The sequence below is a fragment of the Salmo salar genome, chromosome ssa12 (genome assembly GCF_905237065.1).
Source record: "Salmo salar chromosome ssa12, Ssal_v3.1, whole genome shotgun sequence".
Classification (NCBI taxonomy): domain Eukaryota; kingdom Metazoa; phylum Chordata; class Actinopteri; order Salmoniformes; family Salmonidae; genus Salmo; species Salmo salar.
In genome coordinates, this window is record NC_059453.1 from 90431668 (window position 1) to 90457388 (window position 25721).

Genomic DNA, 25721 nt, shown 5'->3' on the forward strand with positions numbered 1-25721 from the left:
GTGTGTCATTTAGAATGAGTTAAACCCCCCTAACTGCTAGTGTGTCATTTAGAATGAGTTAAAACCCCCCTAACTGCTAGTGTGTCAATTATAATGAGTTAAAAACCCCCTAACTGCTAGTGTGTCATTTAGAATGAGTTAAAACCCCCCTAACTGCTAGTGTGTCAATTAGAATGAGTTAAAACCCCCTAACTGCTAGTGTGTCATTTAGAATGAGTTAAACCCCCCTAACTGCTAGTGTGTCATTTAGAATGAGTTAAAACCCCCCTAACTGCTAGTGTGTCAATTAGAATGAGTTAAAACCCCCCTAACTGCTAGTGTGTCATTTAGAATGAGTTAAACCCCCCTAACTGCTACTGTGTCATTTAGAATGAGTTAAACCCCCCTAACTGCTAGTGTGTCATTTAGAATGAGATAAAACAAACTAACTGCTAGTGTGACATTTAGAATGAGTTAAACCCCCTTAACTGCTAGTGTGTCATTTAGAATGAGTTAAAACAAACTAACTGCTTGTGTGTCAATTACAATGAGTTAAAAAAACCTAACTGCTAATGTGTCATTTAGAATGAGTTAAAACCCCCCTAACTGCTAGTGTGTCAATTAGAATGAGTTAAACCCCCCTAACTGCTAGTGTGTCATTTAGAATGAGTTAAACCCCCCTAACTGCTACTGTGTCATTTAGAATGAGTTAAACCCCCCTAACTGCTAGTGTGTCATTTAGAATGAGTTAAAACAAACTAACTGCTAGTGTGTCATTTAGAATGAGTTAAACCCCCTAACTGCTAGTGTGTCATTTAGAATGAGTTAAACCCCCTAACTGCTAGTGTGTCATTTAGAATGAGTTAAAACAAACTAACTGCTAGTGTGTCATTTAGAATGAGTTAAACCCCCCTAAATGCTAGTGTGTCATTTAGAATGAGTTAACCCCCCCTAACTGCTAGTGTGTCATTTAGAATGAGTTAAACCCCCGAACTGCTAGTGTGTCATTTAGAATGAGTTAACCCCCCCTAACTGCTAGTGTGTCATTTAGAATGAGTTAAACCCCCCTAACTGCTAGTGTGTTAATTAGAATGAGTTAAAACCCCCCTAACTGCTAGTGTGTCATTTAGAATGAGTTAAACCCCCTAACTGCTAGTGTGTCAATTAGAATGAGTTAAACCCCCTAACTGCTAGTGTGTCATTTAGAATGAGTTAAAACCCCTAACTGCTAGTGTGTCATTTAGAATGAGTTAAACCCCCTAACTGCTAGTGTGTCATTTAGAATGAGTTAAACCCCCGAACTGCTAGTGTGTCATTTAGAATGAGTTAACCCCCCCTAACTGCTAGTGTGTCATTTAGAATGAGTTAAACCCCCCTAACTGCTAGTGTGTCATTTAGAATGAGTTAAAACCCCCCTAACTGTTAGTGTGTCATTTAGAATGAGTTAAACCCCCCTAACTGCTAGTGTGTTAATTAGAATGAGTTAAAAACCCCCTAACTGCTAGTGTGTCATTTAGAATGAGTTAAAACCCTAACTGCTAGTGTGTCAATTAGAATGAGTTAAACCCCCCTAACTGCTAGTGTGTCATTTAGAATGAGTTAAACCCCCCTAACTGCTAGTGTGTCATTTAGAATGAGTTAAAACCCCCCAACTGCTAGTGTGTCATTTAGAATGAGTTAAACCCCCCTAACTGCTAGTGTGTCAATTAGAATGAGTTAAAACAAACTAACTGCTAGTGTGTCATTTAGAATGAGTTAAACCCCTAACTGCTAGTGTGTCATTTAGAATGAGTTAAACCCCTAACTGCTAGTGTGTCATTTAGAATGAGTTAAAACCCCTAACTGCTAGTGTGTCATTTAGAATGAGTTAAACCCCCTAACTGCTAGTGTGTCATTTAGAATGAGTTAAAACAAACTAACTGCTAGTGTGTCATTTAGAATGAGTTAACCCCCCTAACTGCTAGTGTGTCATTTAGAATGAGTTAAACCCCCCTAACTGCTAGTGTGTCATTTAGAATGAGTTAAAACAAACTAACTGCTAGTGTGTCATTTAGAATGAGTTAAACCCCCCTAACTGCTAGTGTGTCATTTAGAATGAGTCAAACCCCCCTAACTGCTAGTGTGTCATTTAGAATGAGTTAAAAACCCCGAACTGCTAGTGTGTCATTTAGAATGAGTTAAACCCCCCTAACTGCTAGTGTGTCATTTAGAATGAGTTAAACCCCCCTAACTGCTAGTGTGTCATTTAGAATGAGTTAAAACAAACTAACTGCTAGTGTGTCATTTAGAATGAGTTAAACCCCCTAATTGCTAGTGTGTCATTTAGAATGAGTTAAACCCCCTAACTGCTAGTGTGTCATTTAGAATGAGTTAAACCCCCCTAACTGCTAGTGTGTCAATTAGAATGAGTTATACCCTCCTAAGTGCTAGTGTGTCATTTAGAATGAGTTAAAACCCCCTAACTGCTAGTGTGTCATTTAGAATGAGTTAAACCCCCCTAACTGCTAGTGTGTCATTTAGAATGAGTTAAACCCCCCTAACTGCTAGTGTGTCATTTAGAATGAGTTAAACCCCCTTAACTGCTAGTGTGTCATTTAGAATGAGTTAAAACAAACTAACTGCTAGTGTGTCATTTAGAATGAGTTAAACCCCCTAACTGCTAGTGTGTCATTTAGAATGAGTTAAACCCCCCTAACTGCTAGTGTGTCATTTAGAATGAGTTAAAACAAACTAACTGCTAGTGTGTCATTTAGAATGAGTTAAACCCCCCCTAACTGCTAGTGTGTCATTTAGAATGAGTTAAAATAAAACTAACTGCTAGTGTGTCATTTAGAATGAGTTAAACCCTCCTAACTGCTAGTGTGTCATTTAGAATGAGTTAAAACAAACTAACTGCTAGTGTGTCATTTAGAATGAGTTAAAACCCCCCTAACTGCTAGTGTGTCAATTAGAATGAGTTAAAACCCCCCTAACTGCTAGTGTGTCATTTAGAATGAGTTAAACCCCCTAACTGCTAGTGTGTCATTTAGAATGAGTTAAAACCCCCCTAACTGCTAGTGTGTCAATTATAATGAGTTAAAAACCCCCTAACTGCTAGTGTGTCATTTAGAATGAGTTAAAACCCCCCTAACTGCTAGTGTGTCAATTAGAATGAGTTAAACCCCCCTAACTGCTAGTGTGTCATTTAGAATGAGTTAAACCCCCTAACTGCTAGTGTGTCATTTAGAATGAGTTAAAACCCCCCTAACTGCTAGTGTGTCAATTAGAATGAGTTAAAACCCCCTAACTGCTAGTGTGTCATTTAGAATGAGTTAAACCCCCCTAACTGCTACTGTGTCATTTAGAATGAGTTAAACCCCCTAACTGCTAGTGTGTCATTTAGAATGAGATAAAACAAACTAACTGCTAGTGTGACATTTAGAATGAGTTAAACCCCCTTAACTGCTAGTGTGTCATTTAGAATGAGTTAAAACAAACTAACTGCTTGTGTGTCAATTACAATGAGTTAAAAAAACCTAACTGCTAATGTGTCATTTAGAATGAGTTAAAACCCCCCTAACTGCTAGTGTGTCAATTAGAATGAGTTAAACCCCCTAACTGCTAGTGTGTCATTTAGAATGAGTTAAACCCCCCTAACTGCTACTGTGTCATTTAGAATGAGTTATACCCCCCTAACTGCTAGTGTGTCATTTAGAATGAGTTAAAACAAACTAACTGCTAGTGTGTCATTTAGAATGAGTTAAACCCCCCTAACTGCTAGTGTGTCATTTAGAATGAGTTAAACCCCCTAACTGCTAGTGTGTCATTTAGAATGAGTTAAAACAAACTAACTGCTAGTGTGTCATTTAGAATGAGTTAAACCCCCTAAATGCTAGTGTGTCATTTAGAATGAGTTAACCCCCTAACTGCTAGTGTGTCATTTAGAATGAGTTAAACCCCCGAACTGCTAGTGTGTCATTTAGAATGAGTTAAACCCCCCTAACTGCTAGTGTGTCATTTAGAATGAGTTAAACCCCCCTAACTGCTAGTGTGTTAATTAGAATGAGTTAAAACCCCCTAACTGCTAGTGTGTCATTTAGAATGAGTTAAACCCCTAACTGCTAGTGTGTCAATTAGAATGAGTTAAACCCCCCTAACTGCTAGTGTGTCATTTAGAATGAGTTAAAACCCCCTAACTGCTAGTGTGTCATTTAGAATGAGTTAAACCCCCTAACTGCTAGTGTGTCATTTAGAATGAGTTAAACCCCCCTAACTGCTAGTGTGTCAATTAGAATGAGTTAAACCCCCCTAACTGCTAGTGTGTGATTTAGAATGAGTTAAAACCCCCTAACTGCTAGTGTGTCATTTAGAACGTGATAAACCCCCCTAACTGCTAGTGTGTCATTTAGAATGAGTTAAACCCCCCTAACTGCTAGTGTGTCATTTAGAATGAGTTAAAACAAACTAACTGCTAGTGTGTCATTTAGAATGAGTTAAACCCCCTAACTGCTAGTGTGTCATTTAGAATGAGTTAAACCCCCCTAACTGCTAGTGTGTCATTTAGAATGAGTTAAAAAACCCTAACTGCTAGTGTGTCATTTAGAATGAGTTAAACCCCCCTAACTGCTAGTGTGTCATTTAGAATGAGTTAAAACAAACTAACTGCTAGTGTGTCATTTAGAATGAGTTAAAACAAACTAAGTGCTAGTGTGTCATTTAGAATGAGTTAAACCCCCTAACTGCTAGTGTGTCATTTAGAATGAGTTAAACCACCTAACTGCTAGTGTGTCATTTAGAATGAGTTAAACCCCCTAACTGCTAGTGTGTCATTTAGAATGAGTTAAACCCCCTAACTGCTAGTGTGTCAATTAGAATGAGTTAAACCCCCTAACTGCTAGTGTGTCATTTAGAATGAGTTAAACCCCCTAACTGCTAATGTGTCATTTAGAATGAGTTAAAACCCCCTAACTGCTAGTGTGTCAATTAGAATGAGTTAAAACCCCCTAACTGTTAGTGTGTCATTTAGAATGCGTTAAACCCCCCTAACTGGTAGTGTGTCATTTAGAATGAGTTAAACCCCCCTAACTGCTAGTGTGTCATTTAGAATGAGTTAAAACAAACTAACTGCTAGTGTGTCATTTAGAATGAGTTAAACCCCCCTAACTGCTAGTGTGTCATTTAGAATGAGTTAAACCCCCCTAACTGCTAGTGTGTCAATTAGAATGAGTTAAACCCCCCTAACTGCTAGTGTGTGATTTAGAATGAGTTAAAACCCCCTAACTGCTAGTGTGTCATTTAGAATGTGATAAACCCCCCTAACTGCTAGTGTGTCATTTAGAATGAGTTAAACCCCCCTAACTGCTAGTGTGTCATTTAGAATGAGTTAAAACCCCCTAACTGCTAGTGTGTCATTTAGAATGAGTTAAACCCCCTAACTGCTAGTGTGTCATTTAGAATGAGTTAAACCCCCCTAACTGCTAGTGTGTCAATTAGAATGAGTTAAACCCCCCTAACTGCTAGTGTGTGATTTAGAATGAGTTAAAACCCCTAACTGCTAGTGTGTCATTTAGAATGTGATAAACCCCCTAACTGCTAGTGTGTCATTTAGAATGAGTTAAACCCCCCTAACTGCTAGTGTGTCATTTAGAATGAGTTAAAACAAACTAACTGCTAGTGTGTCATTTAGAATGAGTTAAACCCCCTAACTGCTAGTGTGTCATTTAGAATGAGTTAAACCCCCCTAACTGCTAGTGTGTCATTTAGAATGAGTTAAAAAACCCTAACTGCTAGTGTGTCATTTAGAATGAGTTAAACCCCCTAACTGCTAGTGTGTCATTTAGAATGAGTTAAAACAAACTAACTGCTAGTGTGTCATTTAGAATGAGTTAAAACAAACTAAGTGCTAGTGTGTCATTTAGAATGAGTTAAACCCCCTAACTGCTAGTGTGTCATTTAGAATGAGTTAAACCACCTAACTGCTAGTGTGTCATTTAGAATGAGTTAAACCCCCTAACTGCTAGTGTGTCATTTAGAATGAGTTAAACCCCCCTAACTGCTAGTGTGTCAATTAGAATGAGTTAAACCCCCTAACTGCTAGTGTGTCATTTAGAATGAGTTAAACCCCCCTAACTGCTAATGTGTCATTTAGAATGAGTTAAAACCCCCCTAACTGCTAGTGTGTCAATTAGAATGAGTTAAAACCCCCCTAACTGTTAGTGTGTCATTTAGAATGCGTTAAACCCCCCTAACTGGTAGTGTGTCATTTAGAATGAGTTAAACCCCCCTAACTGCTAGTGTGTCATTTAGAATGAGTTAAAACAAACTAACTGCTAGTGTGTCATTTAGAATGAGTTAAACCCCCCTAACTGCTAGTGTGTCATTTAGAATGAGTTAAAATAAAACTAACTGCTAGTGTGTCATTTAGAATGAGTTAAACCCTCCTAACTGCTAGTGTGTCATTTAGAATGAGTTAAAACAAACTAACTGCTAGTGTGTCATTTAGAATGAGTTAAAACCCCCTAACTGCTAGTGTGTCAATTAGAATGAGTTAAAACCCCCTAACTGCTAGTGTGTCATTTAGAATGAGTTAAACCCCCTAACTGCTAGTGTGTCATTTAGAATGAGTTAAAACCCCCTAACTGCTAGTGTGTCAATTAGAATGAGTTAAAACCCCCTAACTGCTAGTGTGTCAATTAGAATGAGTTAAAACCCCCTAACTGCTAGTGTGTCATTTAGAATGAGTTAAACCCCCTAACTGCTACTGTGTCATTTAGAATGAGTTAAACCCCCTAACTGCTAGTGTGTCATTTAGAATGAGTTAAAACAAACTAACTGCTAGTGTGACATTTAGAATGAGTTAAACCCCCTAACTGCTAGTGTGTCATTTAGAATGAGTTAAAACAAACTAACTGCTTGTGTGTCAATTAGAATGAGTTAAAACCCCCTAACTGCTAGTGTGTCAATTAGAATGAGTTAAAACCCCCTAACTGCTAGTGTGTCATTTAGAATGAGTTAAACCCCCTAACTGCTAGTGTGTCATTTAGAATGAGTTAAACCCCCTAACTGCTAGTGTGTCATTTAGAATGAGTTAAAACCCCCTAACTGCTAGTGTGTCAATTAGAATGAGTTAAAACCCCCTAACTGCTAGTGTGTCATTTAGAATGAGTTAAACCCCCTAACTGCTACTGTGTCATTTAGAATGAGTTAAACCCCCTAACTGCTAGTGTGTCATTTAGAATGAGTTAAAACAAACTAACTGCTAGTGTGACATTTAGAATGAGTTAAACCCCCCTAACTGCTAGTGTGTCATTTAGAATGAGTTAAAACAAACTAACTGCTTGTGTGTCAATTAGAATGAGTTAAAAAAACCTAACTGCTAATGTGTCATTTAGAATGAGTTAAAACCCCCCTAACTGCTAGTGTGTCAATTAGAATGAGTTAAACCCCCCTAACTGCTAGTGTGTCATTTAGAATGAGTTAAAACAAACTAACTGCTTGTGTGTCATTTAGAATGAGTTAAACCCCCCTAACTGCTAGTGTGTCATTTAGAATGAGTTAAATCCCCCTAACTGCTAGTGTGTCATTTAGAATGAGTTAAATCCCCCTAACTGCTAGTGTGTCATTTAGAATGAGTTAAAACAAACTAACTGCTAGTGTGTCATTTAGAATGAGTTAAACCCCCCTAAATGCTAGTGTGTCATTTAGAATGAGTTAACCCCCCCTAACTGCTAGTGTGTCATTTAGAATGAGTTAAACCCCCGAACTGCTAGTGTGTCATTTAGAATGAGGTAACCCCCCCTAACTGCTAGTGTGTCATTTAGAATGAGTTAAACCCCCCTAACTGCTAGTGTGTTAAATAGAATGAGTTAAAACCCCCCTAACTGCTAGTGTGTCATTTAGAATGAGTTAAACCCCCTAACTGCTAGTGTGTCAATTAGAATGAGTTAAACCCCCCTAACTGCTAGTGTGTCATTTAGAATGAGTTAAAACCCCCTAACTGCTAGTGTGTCATTTAGAATGAGTTAAACCCCCTAACTGCTAGTGTGTCATTTAGAATGAGTTAAACCCCCCTAACTGCTAGTGTGTCAATTAGAATGAGTTAAACCCCCCTAACTGCTAGTGTGTGATTTAGAATGAGTTAAAACCCCCTAACTGCTAGTGTGTCATTTAGAATGTGATAAACCCCCCTAACTGCTAGTGTGTCATTTAGAATGAGTTAAACCCCCTAACTGCTAGTGTGTCATTTAGAATGAGTTAAAACAAACTAACTGCTAGTGTGTCATTTAGAATGAGTTAAACCCCCTAACTGCTAGTGTGTCATTTAGAATGAGTTAAACCCCCCTAACTGCTAGTGTGTCATTTAGAATGAGTTAAAAAACCCTAACTGCTAGTGTGTCATTTAGAATGAGTTAAACCCCCCTAACTGCTAGTGTGTCATTTAGAATGAGTTAAAACAAACTAACTGCTAGTGTGTCATTTAGAATGAGTTAAAACAAACTAAGTGCTAGTGTGTCATTTAGAATGAGTTAAACCCCCTAACTGCTAGTGTGTCATTTAGAATGAGTTAAACCACCTAACTGCTAGTGTGTCATTTAGAATGAGTTAAACCCCCTAACTGCTAGTGTGTCATTTAGAATGAGTTAAACCCCCCTAACTGCTAGTGTGTCAATTAGAATGAGTTAAACCCCCCTAACTGCTAGTGTGTCATTTAGAATGAGTTAAACCCCCCTAACTGCTAATGTGTCATTTAGAATGAGTTAAAACCCCCCTAACTGCTAGTGTGTCAATTAGAATGAGTTAAAACCCCCCTAACTGTTAGTGTGTCATTTAGAATGCGTTAAACCCCCCTAACTGGTAGTGTGTCATTTAGAATGAGTTAAACCCCCCTAACTGCTAGTGTGTCATTTAGAATGAGTTAAAACAAACTAACTGCTAGTGTGTCATTTAGAATGAGTTAAACCCCCCCTAACTGCTAGTGTGTCATTTAGAATGAGTTAAAATAAAACTAACTGCTAGTGTGTCATTTAGAATGAGTTAAACCCTCCTAACTGCTAGTGTGTCATTTAGAATGAGTTAAAACAAACTAACTGCTAGTGTGTCATTTAGAATGAGTTAAAACCCCCCTAACTGCTAGTGTGTCAATTAGAATGAGTTAAAACCCCCTAACTGCTAGTGTGTCATTTAGAATGAGTTAAACCCCCTAACTGCTAGTGTGTCATTTAGAATGAGTTAAAACCCCCTAACTGCTAGTGTGTCAATTAGAATGAGTTAAAACCCCCCTAACTGCTAGTGTGTCAATTAGAATGAGTTAAAACCCCCTAACTTCTAGTGTGTCATTTAGAATGAGTTAAACCCCCCTAACTGCTACTGTGTCATTTAGAATGAGTTAAACCCCCCTAACTGCTAGTGTGTCATTTAGAATGAGTTAAAACAAACTAACTGCTAGTGTGACATTTAGAATGAGTTAAACCCCCCTAACTGCTAGTGTGTCATTTAGAATGAGTTAAAACAAACTAACTGCTTGTGTGTCAATTAGAATGAGTTAAAACCCCCCTAACTGCTAGTGTGTCAATTAGAATGAGTTAAAACCCCCTAACTGCTAGTGTGTCATTTAGAATGAGTTAAACCCCCCTAACTGCTAGTGTGTCATTTAGAATGAGTTAAACCCCCCTAACTGCTAGTGTGTCATTTAGAATGAGTTAAAACCCCCCTAACTGCTAGTGTGTCAATTAGAATGAGTTAAAACCCCCCTAACTGCTAGTGTGTCATTTAGAATGAGTTAAACCCCCCTAACTGCTACTGTGTCATTTAGAATGAGTTAAACCCCCCTAACTGCTAGTGTGTCATTTAGAATGAGTTAAAACAAACTAACTGCTAGTGTGACATTTAGAATGAGTTAAACCCCCCTAACTGCTAGTGTGTCATTTAGAATGAGTTAAAACAAACTAACTGCTTGTGTGTCAATTAGAATGAGTTAAAAAAACCTAACTGCTAATGTGTCATTTACAATGAGTTAAAACCCCCCTAACTGCTAGTGTGTCAATTAGAATGAGTTAAACCCCCCTAACTGCTAGTGTGTCATTTAGAATGAGTTAAAACAAACTAACTGCTTGTGTGTCATTTAGAATGAGTTAAACCCCCCTAACTGCTAGTGTGTCATTTAGAATGAGTTAAATCCCCCTAACTGCTAGTGTGTCATTTAGAATGAGTTAAATCCCCCTAACTGCTAGTGTGTCATTTAGAATGAGTTAAAACAAACTAACTGCTAGTGTGTCATTTAGAATGAGTTAAACCCCCCTAAATGCTAGTGTGTCATTTAGAATGAGTTAACCCCCCCTAACTGCTAGTGTGTCATTTAGAATGAGTTAAACCCCCGAACTGCTAGTGTGTCATTTAGAATGAGGTAACCCCCCTAACTGCTAGTGTGTCATTTAGAATGAGTTAAACCCCCCTAACTGCTAGTGTGTTAAATAGAATGAGTTAAAACCCCCCTAACTGCTAGTGTGTCATTTAGAATGAGTTAAACCCCCTAACTGCTAGTGTGTCAATTAGAATGAGTTAAACCCCCCTAACTGCTAGTGTGTCATTTAGAATGAGTTAAAACCCCCTAACTGCTAGTGTGTCATTTAGAATGAGTTAAACCCCCCTAACTGCTAGTGTGTCATTTAGAATGAGTTAAACCCCCCTAACTGCTAGTGTGTCAATTAGAATGAGTTAAACCCCCCTAACTGCTAGTGTGTGATTTAGAATAAGTTAAAACCCCCTAACTGCTAGTGTGTCATTTAGAATGAGTTAAAACAACCTAACTGCTAGTGTGTCATTTAGAATGAGTTAAACCCCCTAACTGCTAGTGTGTCATTTAGAATGAGTTAAACCCCCCTAACTGCTAGTTTGTCATTTAGAATGAGTTAAAAACCCCTAACTGCTAGTGTGTCATTTAGAATGAGTTAAACCCCCCCTAACTGCTAGTTTGTCATTTAGAATGTGTTAAACCCACCTAACTGCTAGTGTGTCATTTAGAATGAGTTAAACCCCCCTAACTGCTAGTGTGTCATTTAGAATGAGTTAAACCCCCTAACTGCTAGTGTGTCATTTAGAATGAGTTAAAACAAACTAACTGCTAGTGTGTCATTTAGAATGAGTTAAACCCCCCTAACTGCTAGTGTGTCATTTAGAATGAGTCAAACCCCCCTAACTGCTAGTGTGTCATTTAGAATGAGTTAAAACCCCCGAACTGCTAGTGTGTCATTTAGAATGAGTTAAACCACCCTAACTGCTAGTGTGTCATTTAGAATGAGTTAAAACCCCCTAACTGCTAGTGTGTCATTTAGAATGAGTTAAAACAAACTAACTGCTAGTGTTTCATTTAGAATGAGTTAAACCCCCTAACTGCTAGTGTGTCATTTAGAATGAGTTAAACCCCCTAACTGCTAGTGTGTCATTTAGAATGAGTTAAACCCCCCTAACTGCTAGCGTGTCAATTAGAATGAGTTATACCCTCCTAACTGCTAGTGTGTCATTTAGAATGAGTTAAACCCCCCTAACTGCTAGTGTGTCATTTAGAATGAGTTAAACCCCCCTAACTGCTAGTGTGTCATTTAGAATGAGTTAAACCCCCTTAACTGCTAGTGTGTCATTGAGAATGAGTTAAAACAAACTAACTGCTAGTGTGTCATTTAGAATGAGTTAAACCCCCTAACTGCTAGTGTGTCATTTAGAATGAGTTAAACCCCCCTAACTGCTAGTGTGTCAATTAGAATGAGTTAACCCCCCCTAACTGCTAGTGTGTCATTTAGAATGAGTTAAAAAACCCTAACTGCTAGTGTGTCATTTAGAATGAGTTAAACCACCCTAACTGCTAGTTTGTCATTTAGAATGAGTTAAACCCCCCTAACTGCTAGTGTGTCATTTAGAATGAGTTAAAACAAACTAAGTGCTAGTGTGTCATTTAGAATGAGTTAAACCCCCTAACTGCTAGTGTGTCATTTAGAATGAGTTAAACCACCTAACTGCTAGTGTGTCATTTAGAATGAGTTAAACCCCCTAACTGCTAGTGTGTCATTTAGAATGAGTTAAACCCCCCTAACTGCTAGTGTGTCATTTAGAATGAGTTAAAACAAACTAAGTGCTAGTGTGTCATTTAGAATGAGTTAAACCCCCTAACTGCTAGTGTGTCATTTAGAATGAGTTAAACCACCTAACTGCTAGTGTGTCATTTAGAATGAGTTAAACCCCCTAACTGCTAGTGTGTCATTTAGAATGAGTTAAACCCCCCTAACTGCTAGTGTGTCAATTAGAATGAGTTAAACCCCCCTAACTGCTAGTGTGTCATTTAGAATGAGTTAAACCCCCCTAACTGCTAATGTGTCAATTAGAATGAGTTAAAACCCCCCTAACTGTTAGTGTGTCATTTAGAATGCGTTAAACCCCCCTAACTGCTAGTGTGTCATTTAGAATGAGTTAAAGGAAAGATATCAGTTTGTCTCTGTGAATGGTTTGTCTTCTGACAAATCAATTGTACATTTTGGTGTTCCTCAAGGTTCCGTTTTAGGACCACTATTGTTTTCACTATATATTTTACCTCTTGGGGATGTCACTCGAAAAAATAATGTTAAATTTCACTGCTATGCGGACGACACACAGCTGTACATTTCAATGAAACATGGTGAAGCCCCAAAATTGCCCTCGCTAGAAGCCTGTGTTTCAGACATAAAGAATTGGATGGCTGCAAACTTTCTACTTTTAAACTCGGACAAAACAGAGATGCTTGTTCTAGGTCCCAAGAAACAAAGAGATCTTCTGTTGAATCTGACAATTAATCTGGATGGTTGTACAGTCGTCTCAAATAAAACTGTGAAGGACCTCGGCGTTACTCTGGACCCTGATCTCTCTTTTGAAGAACATATCAAGACTGTTTCAAGGACAGCTTTTTTCCATCTACGTAACATTGCAAAAATCAGACATTTTCTGTCCAAAAATGACGCAGAAAAATTAATCCATGCTTTTGTTACTTCTAGGCTGGACTACTGCAATGCTCTACTTTCCGGCTACCCGGATAAAGCACTAAACAAACTTCAGTTAGTGCTAAATACGGCTGCTAGAATCCTGACTAGAACCAAAACATTTGATCATAGTACTCCGGTGCTAGCCTCCCTACACTGGCTTCCTGTTAAGGCAAGGGCTGATTTCAAGGTTTTACTGCTAACCTACAAAGCATTACATGGGCTTGCTCCTACCTATCTTTCCGATTTGGTCCTGCCGTACATACCTACACGTACGCTACGGTCACAAGACGCAGGCCTCCTAATTGTCCCTAGAATTTCTAAGCAAACGGCTGGAGGTAGGGCTTTCTCCTATAGAGCTCCATTTTTATGGAATGGTCTGCCTACCAATGTGAGAGACGCAGACTCAGTCTCAACCTTTAAGTCTTTACTGAAGACTTATCTCTTCAGTAGGTCCTATGATTAAGTATAGTCTGGCCCAGGAGTGTGAAGGTGAACGGAAAGGCTGGAGCAACGAACCGCCCTTGCTGTCTCTGCCTTGCCGGTTCCCCTCTTTCCACTGGGATTCTCTGCCTCTAACCCTTTTACAGGGGCTGAGTCACTGGCTTACTGGTGTTCTTCCATGCCGTCCATGGGAGGGGTGCGTCACTTGAGTGGGTTGAGTCACTGACGTGGTCTTCCTGTCTGGGTTGGCGCCCCCCCTTGGGTTGTGCCATGGCGGAGATCGTTGTGGGCTATACTCGGCCTTGTCTTAGGACGGTAAGTTGGTGGTTGGAGACATCCCTCTAGTGGTGTGGGGGCTGTGCTTTGGCAAAGTGGGTGGGGTTATATCCTGCCTGTTTGGCCCTGTCCGGGAGTATCATCGGATGGGGCCACAGTGTCTTCTGATCCCTCCTGTCTCAGCCTCCAGTATTTATGCTGCAGTAGTTTATGTGTCGGGGGGCTAGGGTCAGTCTGTTACATCTGGAGTATTTCTCTTGTCTTATCCGGTATCCTGTGTGAATTTAAATATGCTCTCTCTAATTCTCTCTTTCTCTCTTTCTGTCTTTCCCTCGGAGGACCTGAGCCCTAGGACCATGCCTCAGGACTACCTGGTATGATGACTCCTTGCTGTCCCCAGTCCACCTTGCCGTGCTGCTGCTCCAGTTTCAACTGTTCTGCCTGCGGCTATGGAACCCTGACCTGTTCACCGGACGTGCTTGTTGCACCCTCGACAACTACTATGATTATTATTATTTGACCATGCTGGTCATTTATGAACATTTTAACATCTTGACCATGTTCTGTTATAATATCCACCCTGCACAGCCAGAAGAGGACTTGCCACCCCTCATAGCCTGGTTCCTCTCTAGGTTTCTTCCTAGGTTTTTGGCCTTTCTAGGGAGTTTTTCCTAGGGAGTTTTTCCTAGCCACCGATATCAGCTGATGTACGAAGGGCTATATAAATAAATTTGATTTGATTTGATTTGATTTAAACCCCCCTAACTGCTAGTGTGTCATTTAGAATGAGTTAAACCCCCTAACTGCTAGTGTGTCATTTAGAATGAGTTAAAACAAACTAACTGCTAGTGTGTCATTTAGAATGAGTTAAACCCCCCTAACTGCTACTGTGTCATTTAGAATGAGTTAAACCCCCCTAACTGCTAGTGTGTCAATTAGAATGAGTTAAACCCCCCTAACTGCTAGTGTGTCATTTAGAATGAGTTAAAACAAACTAACTGCTAGTGTGTCATTTAGAATGAGTTAAACCCCCCTAACTGCTAGTGTGTCATTTAGAATGAGTTAAACCCCCTAACTGCTAGTGTGTCATTTAGAATGAGTTAAACCCCCCTAACTGCTAGTGTGTCAATTAGAATGAGTTAAACCCCCCTAACTGCTAGTGTGTCATTTAGAATGAGTTAAACCCCCCTAACTGCTAATGTGTCATTTAGAATGAGTTAAAACCCCCCTAACTGCTAGTGTGTCAATTAGAATGAGTTAAAACCCCCCTAACTGTTAGTGTGTCATTTAGAATGCGTTAAACCCCCCTAACTGCTAGTGTGTCATTTAGAATGAGTTAAAGGAAAGATATCAGTTTGTCTCTGTGAATGGTTTGTCTTCTGACAAATCAATTGTACATTTTGGTGTTCCTCAAGGTTCCGTTTTAGGACCACTATTGTTTTCACTATATATTTTACCTCTTGGGGATGTCACTCGAAAAAATAATGTTAAATTTCACTGCTATGCGGACGACACACAGCTGTACATTTCAATGAAACACGGTGAAGCCCCAAAATTGCCCTCGCTAGAAGCCTGTGTTTCAGACATAAAGAAGTGGATGGTTGCAAACTTTCTACTTTTAAACTCGGACAAAACAGAGATGCTTGTTCTAGGTCCCAAGAAACAAAGAGATCTTCTGTTGAATCTGACAATTAATCTGGATGGTTGTACAGTCGTCTCAAATAAAACTGTGAAGGACCTCGGCGTTACTCTGGACCCTGATCTCTCTTTTGAAGAACATATCAAGACTGTTTCAAGGACAGCTTTTTTCCATCTACGTAACATTGCAAAAATCAGACATTTTCTGTCCAAAAATGACGCAGAAAAATTAATCCATGCTTTTGTTACTTCTAGGCTGGACTACTGCAATGCTCTACTTTCCGGCTACCCGGATAAAGCACTAAACAAACTTCAGTTAGTGCTAAATACGGCTGCTAGAATCCTGACTAGAACCAAAACATTTGATCATAGTACTCCGGTGCTAGCCTCCCTACACTGGCTTCCTGTTAAGGCAAGGGCTGATTTCAAGGTTTTACTGCTAACCTACAAAGCATTACATGGGCTTGCTCCTACCTATCTTTCCGATTTGGTCCTGCCGTACATACCTACACGTACGCTACGGTCACAAGACGCAGGCCTCCTAATTGTCCCTAGAATTTCTAAGCAAACGGCTGGAGGTAGGGCTTTCTCCTATAGAGCTCAATTTTTATGGAATGGTCTGCCTACCAATGTGAGAGACACAGACTCAGTCTCAACCTTTAAGTCTTTACTGAAGACTTATCTCTTCAGTAGGTCCTATGATTAAGTATAGTCTGGCCCAGGAGTGTGAAGGTGAACGGAAAGGCTGGAGCAACGAACCGCCCTTGCTGTCTCTGCCTTGCCGGTTCCCCTCTTTCCACTGGGATTCTCTGCCTCTAACCCTTTTACAGGGGCTGAGTCACTGGCTTACTGGTGTTCTTCCATGCCGTCCATGGGAGGGGTGCGTCACTTGAGTGGGTTGAGTCACTGACGTGGTCTTCCTGTCTGGGTTGGCGCCCCCCCTTGGGTTGTGCCATGGCGGAGATCGTTGTGGGCTATACTCGGCCTTGTCTTAGGACGGTAAGTTGGTGGTTGGAGACATCCCTCTAGTGGTGTGGGGGCTGTGCTTTGGCAAAGTGGGTGGGGTTATATCCTGCCTGTTTGGCCCTGTCCGGGAGTATCATCGGATGGGGCCACAGTGTCTTCTGATCCCTCCTGTCTCAGCCTCCAGTATTTATGCTGCAGTAGTTTATGTGTCGGGGGCTAGGGTCAGTCTGTTACATCTGGAGTATTTCTCTTGTCTTATCCGGTATCCTGTGTGAATTTAAATATGCTCTCTCTAATTCTCTCTTTCTCTCTTTCTGTCTTTCCCTCGGAGGACCTGAGCCCTAGGACCATGCCTCAGGACTACCTGGTATGATGACTCCTTGCTGTCCCCAGTCCACCTGGCCGTGCTGCTGCTCCAGTTTCAACTGTTCTGCCTGCGGCTATGGAACCCTGACCTGTTCACCGGACGTGCTTGTTGCACCATCGACAACTACTATGATTATTATTATTTGACCATGCTGGTCATTTATGAACATTTTAACATCTTGACCATGTTCTGTTATAATATCCACCCTGCACAGCCAGAAGAGGACTTGCCACCCCTCATAGCCTGGTTCCTCTCTAGGTTTCTTCCTAGGTTTTTGGCCTTTCTAGGGAGTTTTTCCTAGGGAGTTTTTCCTAGCCACCGATATCAGCTGATGTACGAAGGGCTATATAAATAAATTTGATTTGATTTGATTTGATTTAAACCCCCCTAACTGCTAGTGTGTCATTTAGAATGAGTTAAACCCCCCTAACTGCTAGTGTGTCATTTAGAATGAGTTAAAACAAACTAACTGCTAGTGTGTCATTTAGAATGAGTTAAACCCCCCTAACTGCTACTGTGTCATTTAGAATGAGTTAAACCCCCCTAACTGCTAGTGTGTCATTTAGAATGAGTTAAACCCCCCTAACTGCTAGTGTGTCATTTAGAATGAGTTAAAACAAACTAACTGCTACTGTGTCATTTAGAATGAGTTAAACCCCCCTAACTGCTACTGTGTCATTTAGAATGAGTTAAACCCCCCTAACTGCTAGTGTGTCATTTAGAATGAGTTAAACCCCCCTAACTGCTAGTGTGTCAATTAGAATGAGTTAAACCCCCCTAACTGCTAGTGTGTCATTTAGAATGAGTTAAAACCCCTAACAGCTAGTGTGTCATTTAGAATGAGTTAAACCCCCCTAACTGCTAGTGTGTCAATTAGAATGAGTTAAACCCCCTAACTGCTAGTGTGTCATTTAGAATGAGTTAAAACAAACTAACTGCTAGTGTGTCATTTAGAATGAGTTAAACCCCCCTAACTGCTAGTGTGTCATTTAGAATGAGTTAAACCCCCTAACTGCTAGTGTGTCATTTAGAATGAGTTAAAACCCCCTAACTGCTAGTGTGTCATTTAGAATGAGTTAAAACAAACTAACTGCTAGTGTATCATTTAGAATGAGTTAAAACAAACTAACTGCTACTGTGTCATTTAGAATGAGTTAAACCCCCCTAACTGCTAGTGTGTCATTTAGAATGAGTTAAACCCCCCTAACTGCTAGTGTGTCATTTAGAATGAGTTAAACCCCCCTGACTGCTAGTGTGTCAATTAGAATGAGTTAAACCCCCCTAACTGCTAGTGTGTCATTTAGAATGAGTTAAACCCCCTAACTGCTAGTGTGTCATTTAGAATGAGTTAAACCCCCTAACTGCTAGTGTGTCATTTAGAATGAGTTAAAACAAACTAACTGCTACTGTGTCATTTAGAATGAGTTAAACCCCCCTAACTGCTAGTGTGTCATTTAGAATGAGTTAAAACCCCTAACTGCTAGTGTGTCATTTAGAATGAGTTAAACCCCCTAACTGCTAGTGTGTCAATTAGAATGAGTTAAACCCCCTAACTGCTAGTGTGTCATTTAGAATGAGTTAAAACAAACTAACTGCTAGTGTGTCATTTAGAATGAGTTAAACCCCCCTAACTGCTAGTGTGTCATTTAGAATGAGTTAAACCCCCTAACTGCTAGTGTGTCATTTAGAATGAGTTAAAACCCCCTAACTGCTAGTGTGTCATTTAGAATGAGTTAAAACAAACTAACTGCTAGTGTGTCATTTAGAATGAGTTAAACCCCCTAACTGCTAGTGTGTCATTTAGAATGAGTTAAAACAAACTAACTGCTAGTGTGTCATTTAGAATGAGTTAAACCCCCTAACTGCTAGTGTGTCATTTAGAATGAGTTAAAACAAACTAACTGCTACTGTGTCATTTAGAATGAGTTAAACCCCCTAACTGCTAGTGTGTCATTTAGAATGAGTTAAACCCCCCTAACTGCTAGTGTGTCATTTAGAATGAGTTAAACCCCCCTAACTGCTAGTGTGTCATTTAGAATGAGTTAAAACAAACTAACTGCTACTGTGTCATTTAGAATGAGTTAAACCCCCCTAACTGCTAGTGTGTCAATTAGAATGAGTTAAAACCCCCCTAACTGCTTGTGTGTCAATTAGAATGAGTTAAACCCCCCTAACTGCTAGTGTGTCATTTAGAATGAGTTAAAACCCCCCTAACTGCTAGTGTGTCATTTAGAATGAGTTAAACCCCCCTAACTGCTAGTGTGTCATTTAGAATGAGTTAAACCCCCCTAACTGCTAGTGTGTCATTTAGAATGAGTTAAACCCCCCTAACTGCTAGTGTGTCATTTAGAATGAGTTAAAACAAACTAACTGCTACTGTGTCATTTCGAATTAGTTAAAACCCCCCTAACTGCTAGTGTGTCATTTAGAATGAGTTAAAACAAACTAACTGCTAGTGTGTCATTTAGAATGAGTTAAAACCCCCCTAACTGCTAGTGTGTCATTTAGAATGAGTTAAAACCCCCCTAACTGCTAGTGTGTCATTTAGAATGAGTTAAACCCCCCTGACTGCTAGTGTGTCATTTAGAATGAGTTAAACCCCCCTAACTGCTAGTGTGTCATTTAGAATGAGTTAAACCCCCCTAACTGCTAGTGTGTCATTTAGAATGAGTTAAAACAAACTAACTGCTAATGTGTCATTTCGAATGAGTTAAACCCCCCTAACTGCTAGTGTGTCATTTAGAATGAGTTAAAACAAACTAACTGCTACTGTGTCATTTAGAATGAGTTAAACCCCCCTAACTGCTACTGTGTCATTTAGAATGAGTTAAACCCCCCTAACTGCTAGTGTGTCATTTAGAATGAGTTAAACCCCCCTAACTGCTAGTGTGTCAATTAGAATGAGTTAAACCCCCCTAACTGCTAGTGTGTCATTTAGAATGAGTTAAAACCCCTAACTGCTAGTGTGTCATTTAGAATGAGTTAAACCCCCCTAACTGCTAGTGTGTCAATTAGAATGAGTTAAACCCCCCTAACTGCTAGTGTGTCATTTAGAATGAGTTAAAACAAACTAACTGCTAGTGTGTCATTTAGAATGAGTTAAACCCCCCTAACTGCTAGTGTGTCATTTAGAATGAGTTAAACCCCCTAACTGCTAGTGTGTCATTTAGAATGAGTTAAAACCCCCCTAACTGCTAGTGTGTCATTTAGAATGAGTTAAAACAAACTAACTGCTAGTGTATCATTTAGAATGAGTTAAAACAAACTAACTGCTACTGTGTCATTTAGAATGAGTTAAACCCCCCTAACTGCTAGTGTGTCATTTAGAATGAGTTAAACCCCCCTAACTGCTAGTGTGTCATTTAGAATGAGTTAAACCCCCCTGACTGCTAGTGTGTCAATTAGAATGAGTTAAACCCCCCTAACTGCTAGTGTGTCATTTAGAATGAGTTAAACCCCCCTAACTGCTAGTGTGTCATTTAGAATGAGTTAAACCCCCCTAACTGCTAGTGTGTCATTTAGAATGAGTTAAAACAAACTAACTGCTACTGTGTCATTTAGAATGAGTTAAACCCCCCTAACTGCTAGTGTGTCATTTAGAATGAGTTAAAAACCCCTAACTGCTAGTGTGTCATTTAGAATGAGTTAAACCCCCTAACTGCTAGTGTGTCAATTAGAATGAGTTAAACCCCCCTAACTGCTAGTGTGTCATTTAGAATGAGTTAAAACAAACTAACTGCTAGTGTGTCATTTAGAATGAGTTAAACCCCCTAACTGCTAGTGTGTCATTTAGAATGAGTTAAACCCCCTAACTGCTAGTGTGTCATTTAGAATGAGTTAAAACCCCCCTAACTGCTAGTGTGTCATTTAGAATGAGTTAAAACAAACTAACTGCTAGTGTATCATTTAGAATGAGTTAAAACAAACTAACTGCTACTGTGTCATTTAGAATGAGTTAAACCCCCCTAACTGCTGGTGTGTCATTTAGAATGAGTTAAAACCCCCCTAACTGCTAGTGTGTCATTTAGAATGAGTTAAAACAAACTAACTGCTAGTGTGTCATTTAGAATGAGTTAAACCCCCCTAACTGCTAGTGTGTCATTTAGAATGAGTTAAAACAAACTAACTGCTACTGTGTCATTTAGAATGAGTTAAACCCCCCTAACTGCTAGTGTGTCATTTAGAATGAGTTAAACCCCCCTAACTGCTAGTGTGTCATTTAGAATGAGTTAAACCCCCCTAACTGCTAGTGTGTCATTTAGAATGAGTTAAAACAAACTAACTGCTACTGTGTCATTTAGAATGAGTTAAACCCCCCTAACTGCTAGTGTGTCAATTAGAATGAGTTAAAACCCCCCTAACTGCTTGTGTGTCAATTAGAATGAGTTAAACCCCCCTAACTGCTAGTGTGTCATTTAGAATGAGTTAAAACCCCCTAACTGCTAGTGTGTCATTTAGAATGAGTTAAACCCCCCTAACTGCTAGTGTGTCATTTAGAATGAGTTAAACCCCCCTAACTGCTAGTGTGTCATTTAGAATGAGTTAAACCCCCCTAACTGCTAGTGTGTCATTTAGAATGAGTTAAAACAAACTAACTGCTACTGTGTCATTTCGAATTAGTTAAAACCCCCCTAACTGCTAGTGTGTCATTTAGAATGAGTTAAAACAAACTAACTGCTAGTGTGTCATTTAGAATGAGTTAAAACCCCCCTAACTGCTAGTGTGTCATTTAGAATGAGTTAAAACCCCCCTAACTGCTAGTGTGTCATTTAGAATGAGTTAAACCCCCCTGACTGCTAGTGTGTCATTTAGAATGAGTTAAACCCCCCTAACTGCTTGTGTGTCATTTAGAATGAGTTAAACCCCCCTAACTGCTAGTGTGTCATTTAGAATGAGTTAAAACAAACTAACTGCTACTGTGTCATTTCGAATTAGTTAAAACCCCCCTAACTGCTAGTGTGTCATTTAGAATGAGTTAAAACAAACTAACTGCTAGTGTGTCATTTAGAATGAGTTAAAACAAACTAACTGCTAGTGTGTCATTTAGAATGAGTTAAAAAAAACCTAACTGCTAGTGTGTCATTTAGAATGAGTTAAACCCCCTAACTGCTAGTGTGTCATTTAGAATGAGTTAAACCCCCCTAACTGCTAATGTGTCATTTAGAATGAGTTAAACCCCCCTAACTGCTAGTGTGTCATTTAGAATGAGTTAAAACAAACTAACTGCTACTGTGTCATTTAGAATGAGTTAAAACCCCCCTAACTGCTAGTGTGTCATTTAGAATGAGTTAAACCCCCCTAACTGCTAGTGTGTCATTTAGAATGCGTTAAAACAAACTAACTGCTACTGTGTCATTTAGAATGGTCTGGGACTCTAGTGTGCTAGCTAGCCAGTGTGTTTACAGTTTCATTAATTCATTAAAAAGGCTTGTTGAAGAAATAACTCCCTCTTGTAGTTTTACAATCTTACCACCAGGGGATGCTGCTGCACCCCTCCTTCCCGCGCCTTTGCTACAAACACAACCAAGCTTCTGAGGTTTCTATTGGTAAATAAATACTTAAATGAAAAGTGTTGTTGGTAGCCTGAAGTTTTTACTTACGGTCCAGAGCAGGTCCTGGTAGCGTATGAGTAGCCTCATGATGTCAGCAGCCTTCTCAGCATGTCCTTTCTCCTCCCCTGGCCCCCAGTCAGTGAGGCGGGAGGGTACAGCCTTGTGGAGTAACAGGTTGGGGGCCTTGTCAGTATGTCCTTTCTCCACCCCTGGACCCCCGTCAGTGAGGCGGGAGGGTACGGCCTTGTGGAGGAACAGGAACAGGTTGGGGGCCATGATGGTGGCCACTGCCCACAGGTTCATACGGTTCCTCCTCTCTCTGGAAACTACCTTGGAAAGGAACTCCAACAGAGCCTGAGGAGAGGAGCGTTTATCGTCTGTTCCCACAGAAATGTGCTTTAAAAGGAGAGGAGACCTGTTTTACAGTGAGCCCCTCTATCAGTAATAAAAATATTTTCTCTTTGTAAGATTGAAATTGTTGACTTGAACGATGACGGTGGCTGAAGTGTTTTTCTGACATTGTTATGCTGTGTCATCAACAGGGGGACAAAGGCTCTGAAACGTTTAGTCAGACTAGACACATGGATTCATCCATGATGATGTCATCTTAAAGGTAACCTGGTAATGTGAAAGTATTCAAGTAGTCACGATTATTTATTCCGCATACGTGAACAAGAGTACAAGCTAGTTACATAAGAGCAGAACACCTCATCCAGGTGCTGAAAGCTGAAAGTGCCCTCTCATGCCATTACCTCCTACCATATGTGGAGGAGTTGACACATTATATTATGTAAGAGATATATGACTCATTAATGCATCACCTACAAGATGTACGTGTGGAGGGTTTGAGATGTAATACATTATACAGAAGAAGTGGAGATTTAAAGTGCATCACTATAGCCATCTGGTTACTTCATGGTCATGGAATCATTTGGAGTCTCCCAGAATACCTTGAGTGTGTTCCTGTTGGGTTCAGGCAGTAGGAGGATGAGGAGGTTCAGAACGTGTAGCTTCTGTTTCAGCTCAGGGATGTCTGTAGAGCAGGAGGAAGGGGAAAGACAGAACAGACAACAGGGCTATGAAGGATCAACACACACTCATTTCATTTCCTTTGGCCCAACCATGATCTGATCTGTAGAGATGAATGACTCTGTCAGGAAGCCATTAGCTTTCAAATGATTCATCATTCATCTAATGTGAAGAAGACGTGTCTAAAGTTTCACAATCACATCACAAGCTATTTATTACTTTAATCATTCTGTCATTTATTTAATGGTATTAAAACTGTACAGGAAGTGGCATTATTAATAGTATAGCAGATTCAGACGAGCAGCTTAAAGGCTATCGTGTTGTTTATCTTCATTAGACCTCTAAGTAGTATGGACATAAGAGATTAGCACTGCGTTCTGCTTCCGATACAGTAAGGAGACCTAGACTTAGATCTGTACAGCATGCATTGCTGTGTGACTGTGTCACAGGAGATGAGTGTGTGTGTGTGTGTGTGTGTGTGTGTGTGTGTGTGTGTGTGTGTGTGTGTGTGTGTGTGTGTGTGTGTGTGTGTGTGTGTGTGTGTGTGTGTGTGTGTGTGTGTGTGTGTGTGTGTGTGTGTGTGTGTGTTTTTGTGGGTACCATAAGTCCTCACAAGGAGAGTAAAACAAGGACGATTTGGACAAGTCGGACATTTTAGGCTCAGGGGTTAGGTTTAGAAGTTAGGGTTAGGTACAGTGTATTCGGAAAGTATTCAGACCCCTTGACTTTTTCCACATGATGTTTCGTTACTGCCTTATTATAAAATTGATTAAATTGTTTTTTCCCCTCATCAATCTACACACAATACCCCATAACGACAAAGCAAAAACAGGTTTTTATACGTTTTTGCAAATGTATATAGAAATAAAAACGTAAATATCACATTTACATAAGTATTCAGACCCTTTACTCAGTACTTTGTTGAAGCACTTTTGGCAGCAATTACAGCCTTGAGTCTTCTTGGGTATGATGCTACAAGCTTGGCACACCTATATTTGGGGACTTTCTCCCATTCTTCTCTGCAGATCCTCTCAAGCTCTGTCAGGTTGGATGAGGAATGTCACTGCACAGCTATTTTCAGGTCTCTCCAGAGCTGTTAGATCGGGTACAAGTCCGGGCTCTGGCTGGGCCACTCAAGGACATTCAGAGACTTGTCCCGAAGCCACTCCTGCGCTGTCTTGGCTGTGTGCTTAGGGTCGTTGTCCTGATGGAAGGCGAACCTTCGCCCCAGTCTGAGGTCCTGAGCGCTCTGGAGCAGGTTTTCATCAAGGATCTCTCTGTACTTTGATCCGTTCATCTTTCCCTCGATCCTGACTAGTCTCCCAGTCCCTGCTGCTGAAAAACATCCCCAGAGCATGATGCTGCCACCACCATGCTTCACCGTAGGGATGGTGGCAGGTTTCCTCCAGACGTGACTCTTGGCATTCAGGCCAAAGAGTTCAATCTTGGTTTCATCAGACTAGAAAATCTTGTTTCTCATGGTCTGAGTCCTTTAGGTGCCTTTTGGAAAACTCAAAGCGGGCTTTTATGTGCCTTTTACTGAGGAGGGGCTTCCGTCTGGCCACTCTACCATAAAGGCCTGATTGGTGCAGTACTGCAGAGATTGTTGTCCTTCTGGAAGGTTCTCCCATCTCCACAGAGGAACTCTAAAGCTCTGTCAGAGTGACCATCGGGTTCTTGGTCACCTCCCAGAGCAAGGCCCTTCTCCCCCGATTGCTCTGGCCGGGTGACCAGCTCTAGGAAGAGTTTTGGTGGTTCCAAACTTCTTCCCTTTAAGAATGATGGAGGCCACCTTCAATGCTGCAGACATTTTTTGGTACCCTTCCCCAGATCTGTGCCTCGACACAATCCTGTCTTGGAGTTCTATGGACAATTCCTTCAACCTCATGGCTTGGTTTTTGCTTTGACATTTGACATGCACTGTCAATTGTGGGACATTATATAGACAGGTGTGTGCCTTTCCAAATCATGTCCAATCAATTGAATTTACCACAGGTGGACTCCAATAAAGTTGTAGAAACATCTCAAAGATGATCAATGGAAACAGGATGCACCTGAGCTCAAGTTTGTGTCTCATAGGGTCTGAATACTGAATTCTGTAAATAAGGTATATATTTTCTTTAATTTTAATACCTTTGCAAAAATGTCTAAAACCTGTTTTCACTTTGTCATTATGGGGTATTTTGTGTAGATTGATGAGGATTTAAAAAAAAATCATTTTAGAATAAGGTTGTAACATAACAAAATGTGGAAAAAGTCAAGGGGTCTGAATACTTTCAGAATGCACTGTATAGTTTTGGGGTTAGGGGTTAAGGTTAGGGTTAAGGTTAGGTTTAGGGGTTAAGGTTAGGGTTAAGGTTAGGGTTAGGTTTAGGGGTTAAGGTTAGGGTTAGGTTTAGGAGTTAGGGGTTGAGGTTAGGATTAAGGTTAGGGTTAGGGTTAGGGTTAGGTTTAGGGGTTAAGGTTAGGGTTAGGTTTAGGGGTTAAGGT

General features: G+C 40.2%; 1 protein-coding gene across 3 annotated transcripts in view; it reads right to left on the reverse strand.

The window, feature by feature from the left end:
* The window catches only part of LOC106566115 (rho GTPase-activating protein 40), a 65442-nt gene that overhangs the window by 19084 nt on the left and 20637 nt on the right, over positions 1-25721 (reverse strand). For all 3 annotated transcript variants that reach the window (XM_045691906.1, XM_045691908.1, XM_045691905.1), the window contains 2 exons: positions 23153-23235; positions 22251-22556 (listed from right to left, as the gene is read on the reverse strand). In XM_045691906.1, the coding sequence (XP_045547862.1) occupies positions 22251-22556; positions 23153-23235 (389 nt within the window). The remainder of the gene's footprint in view (positions 1-22250; positions 22557-23152; positions 23236-25721) is intronic.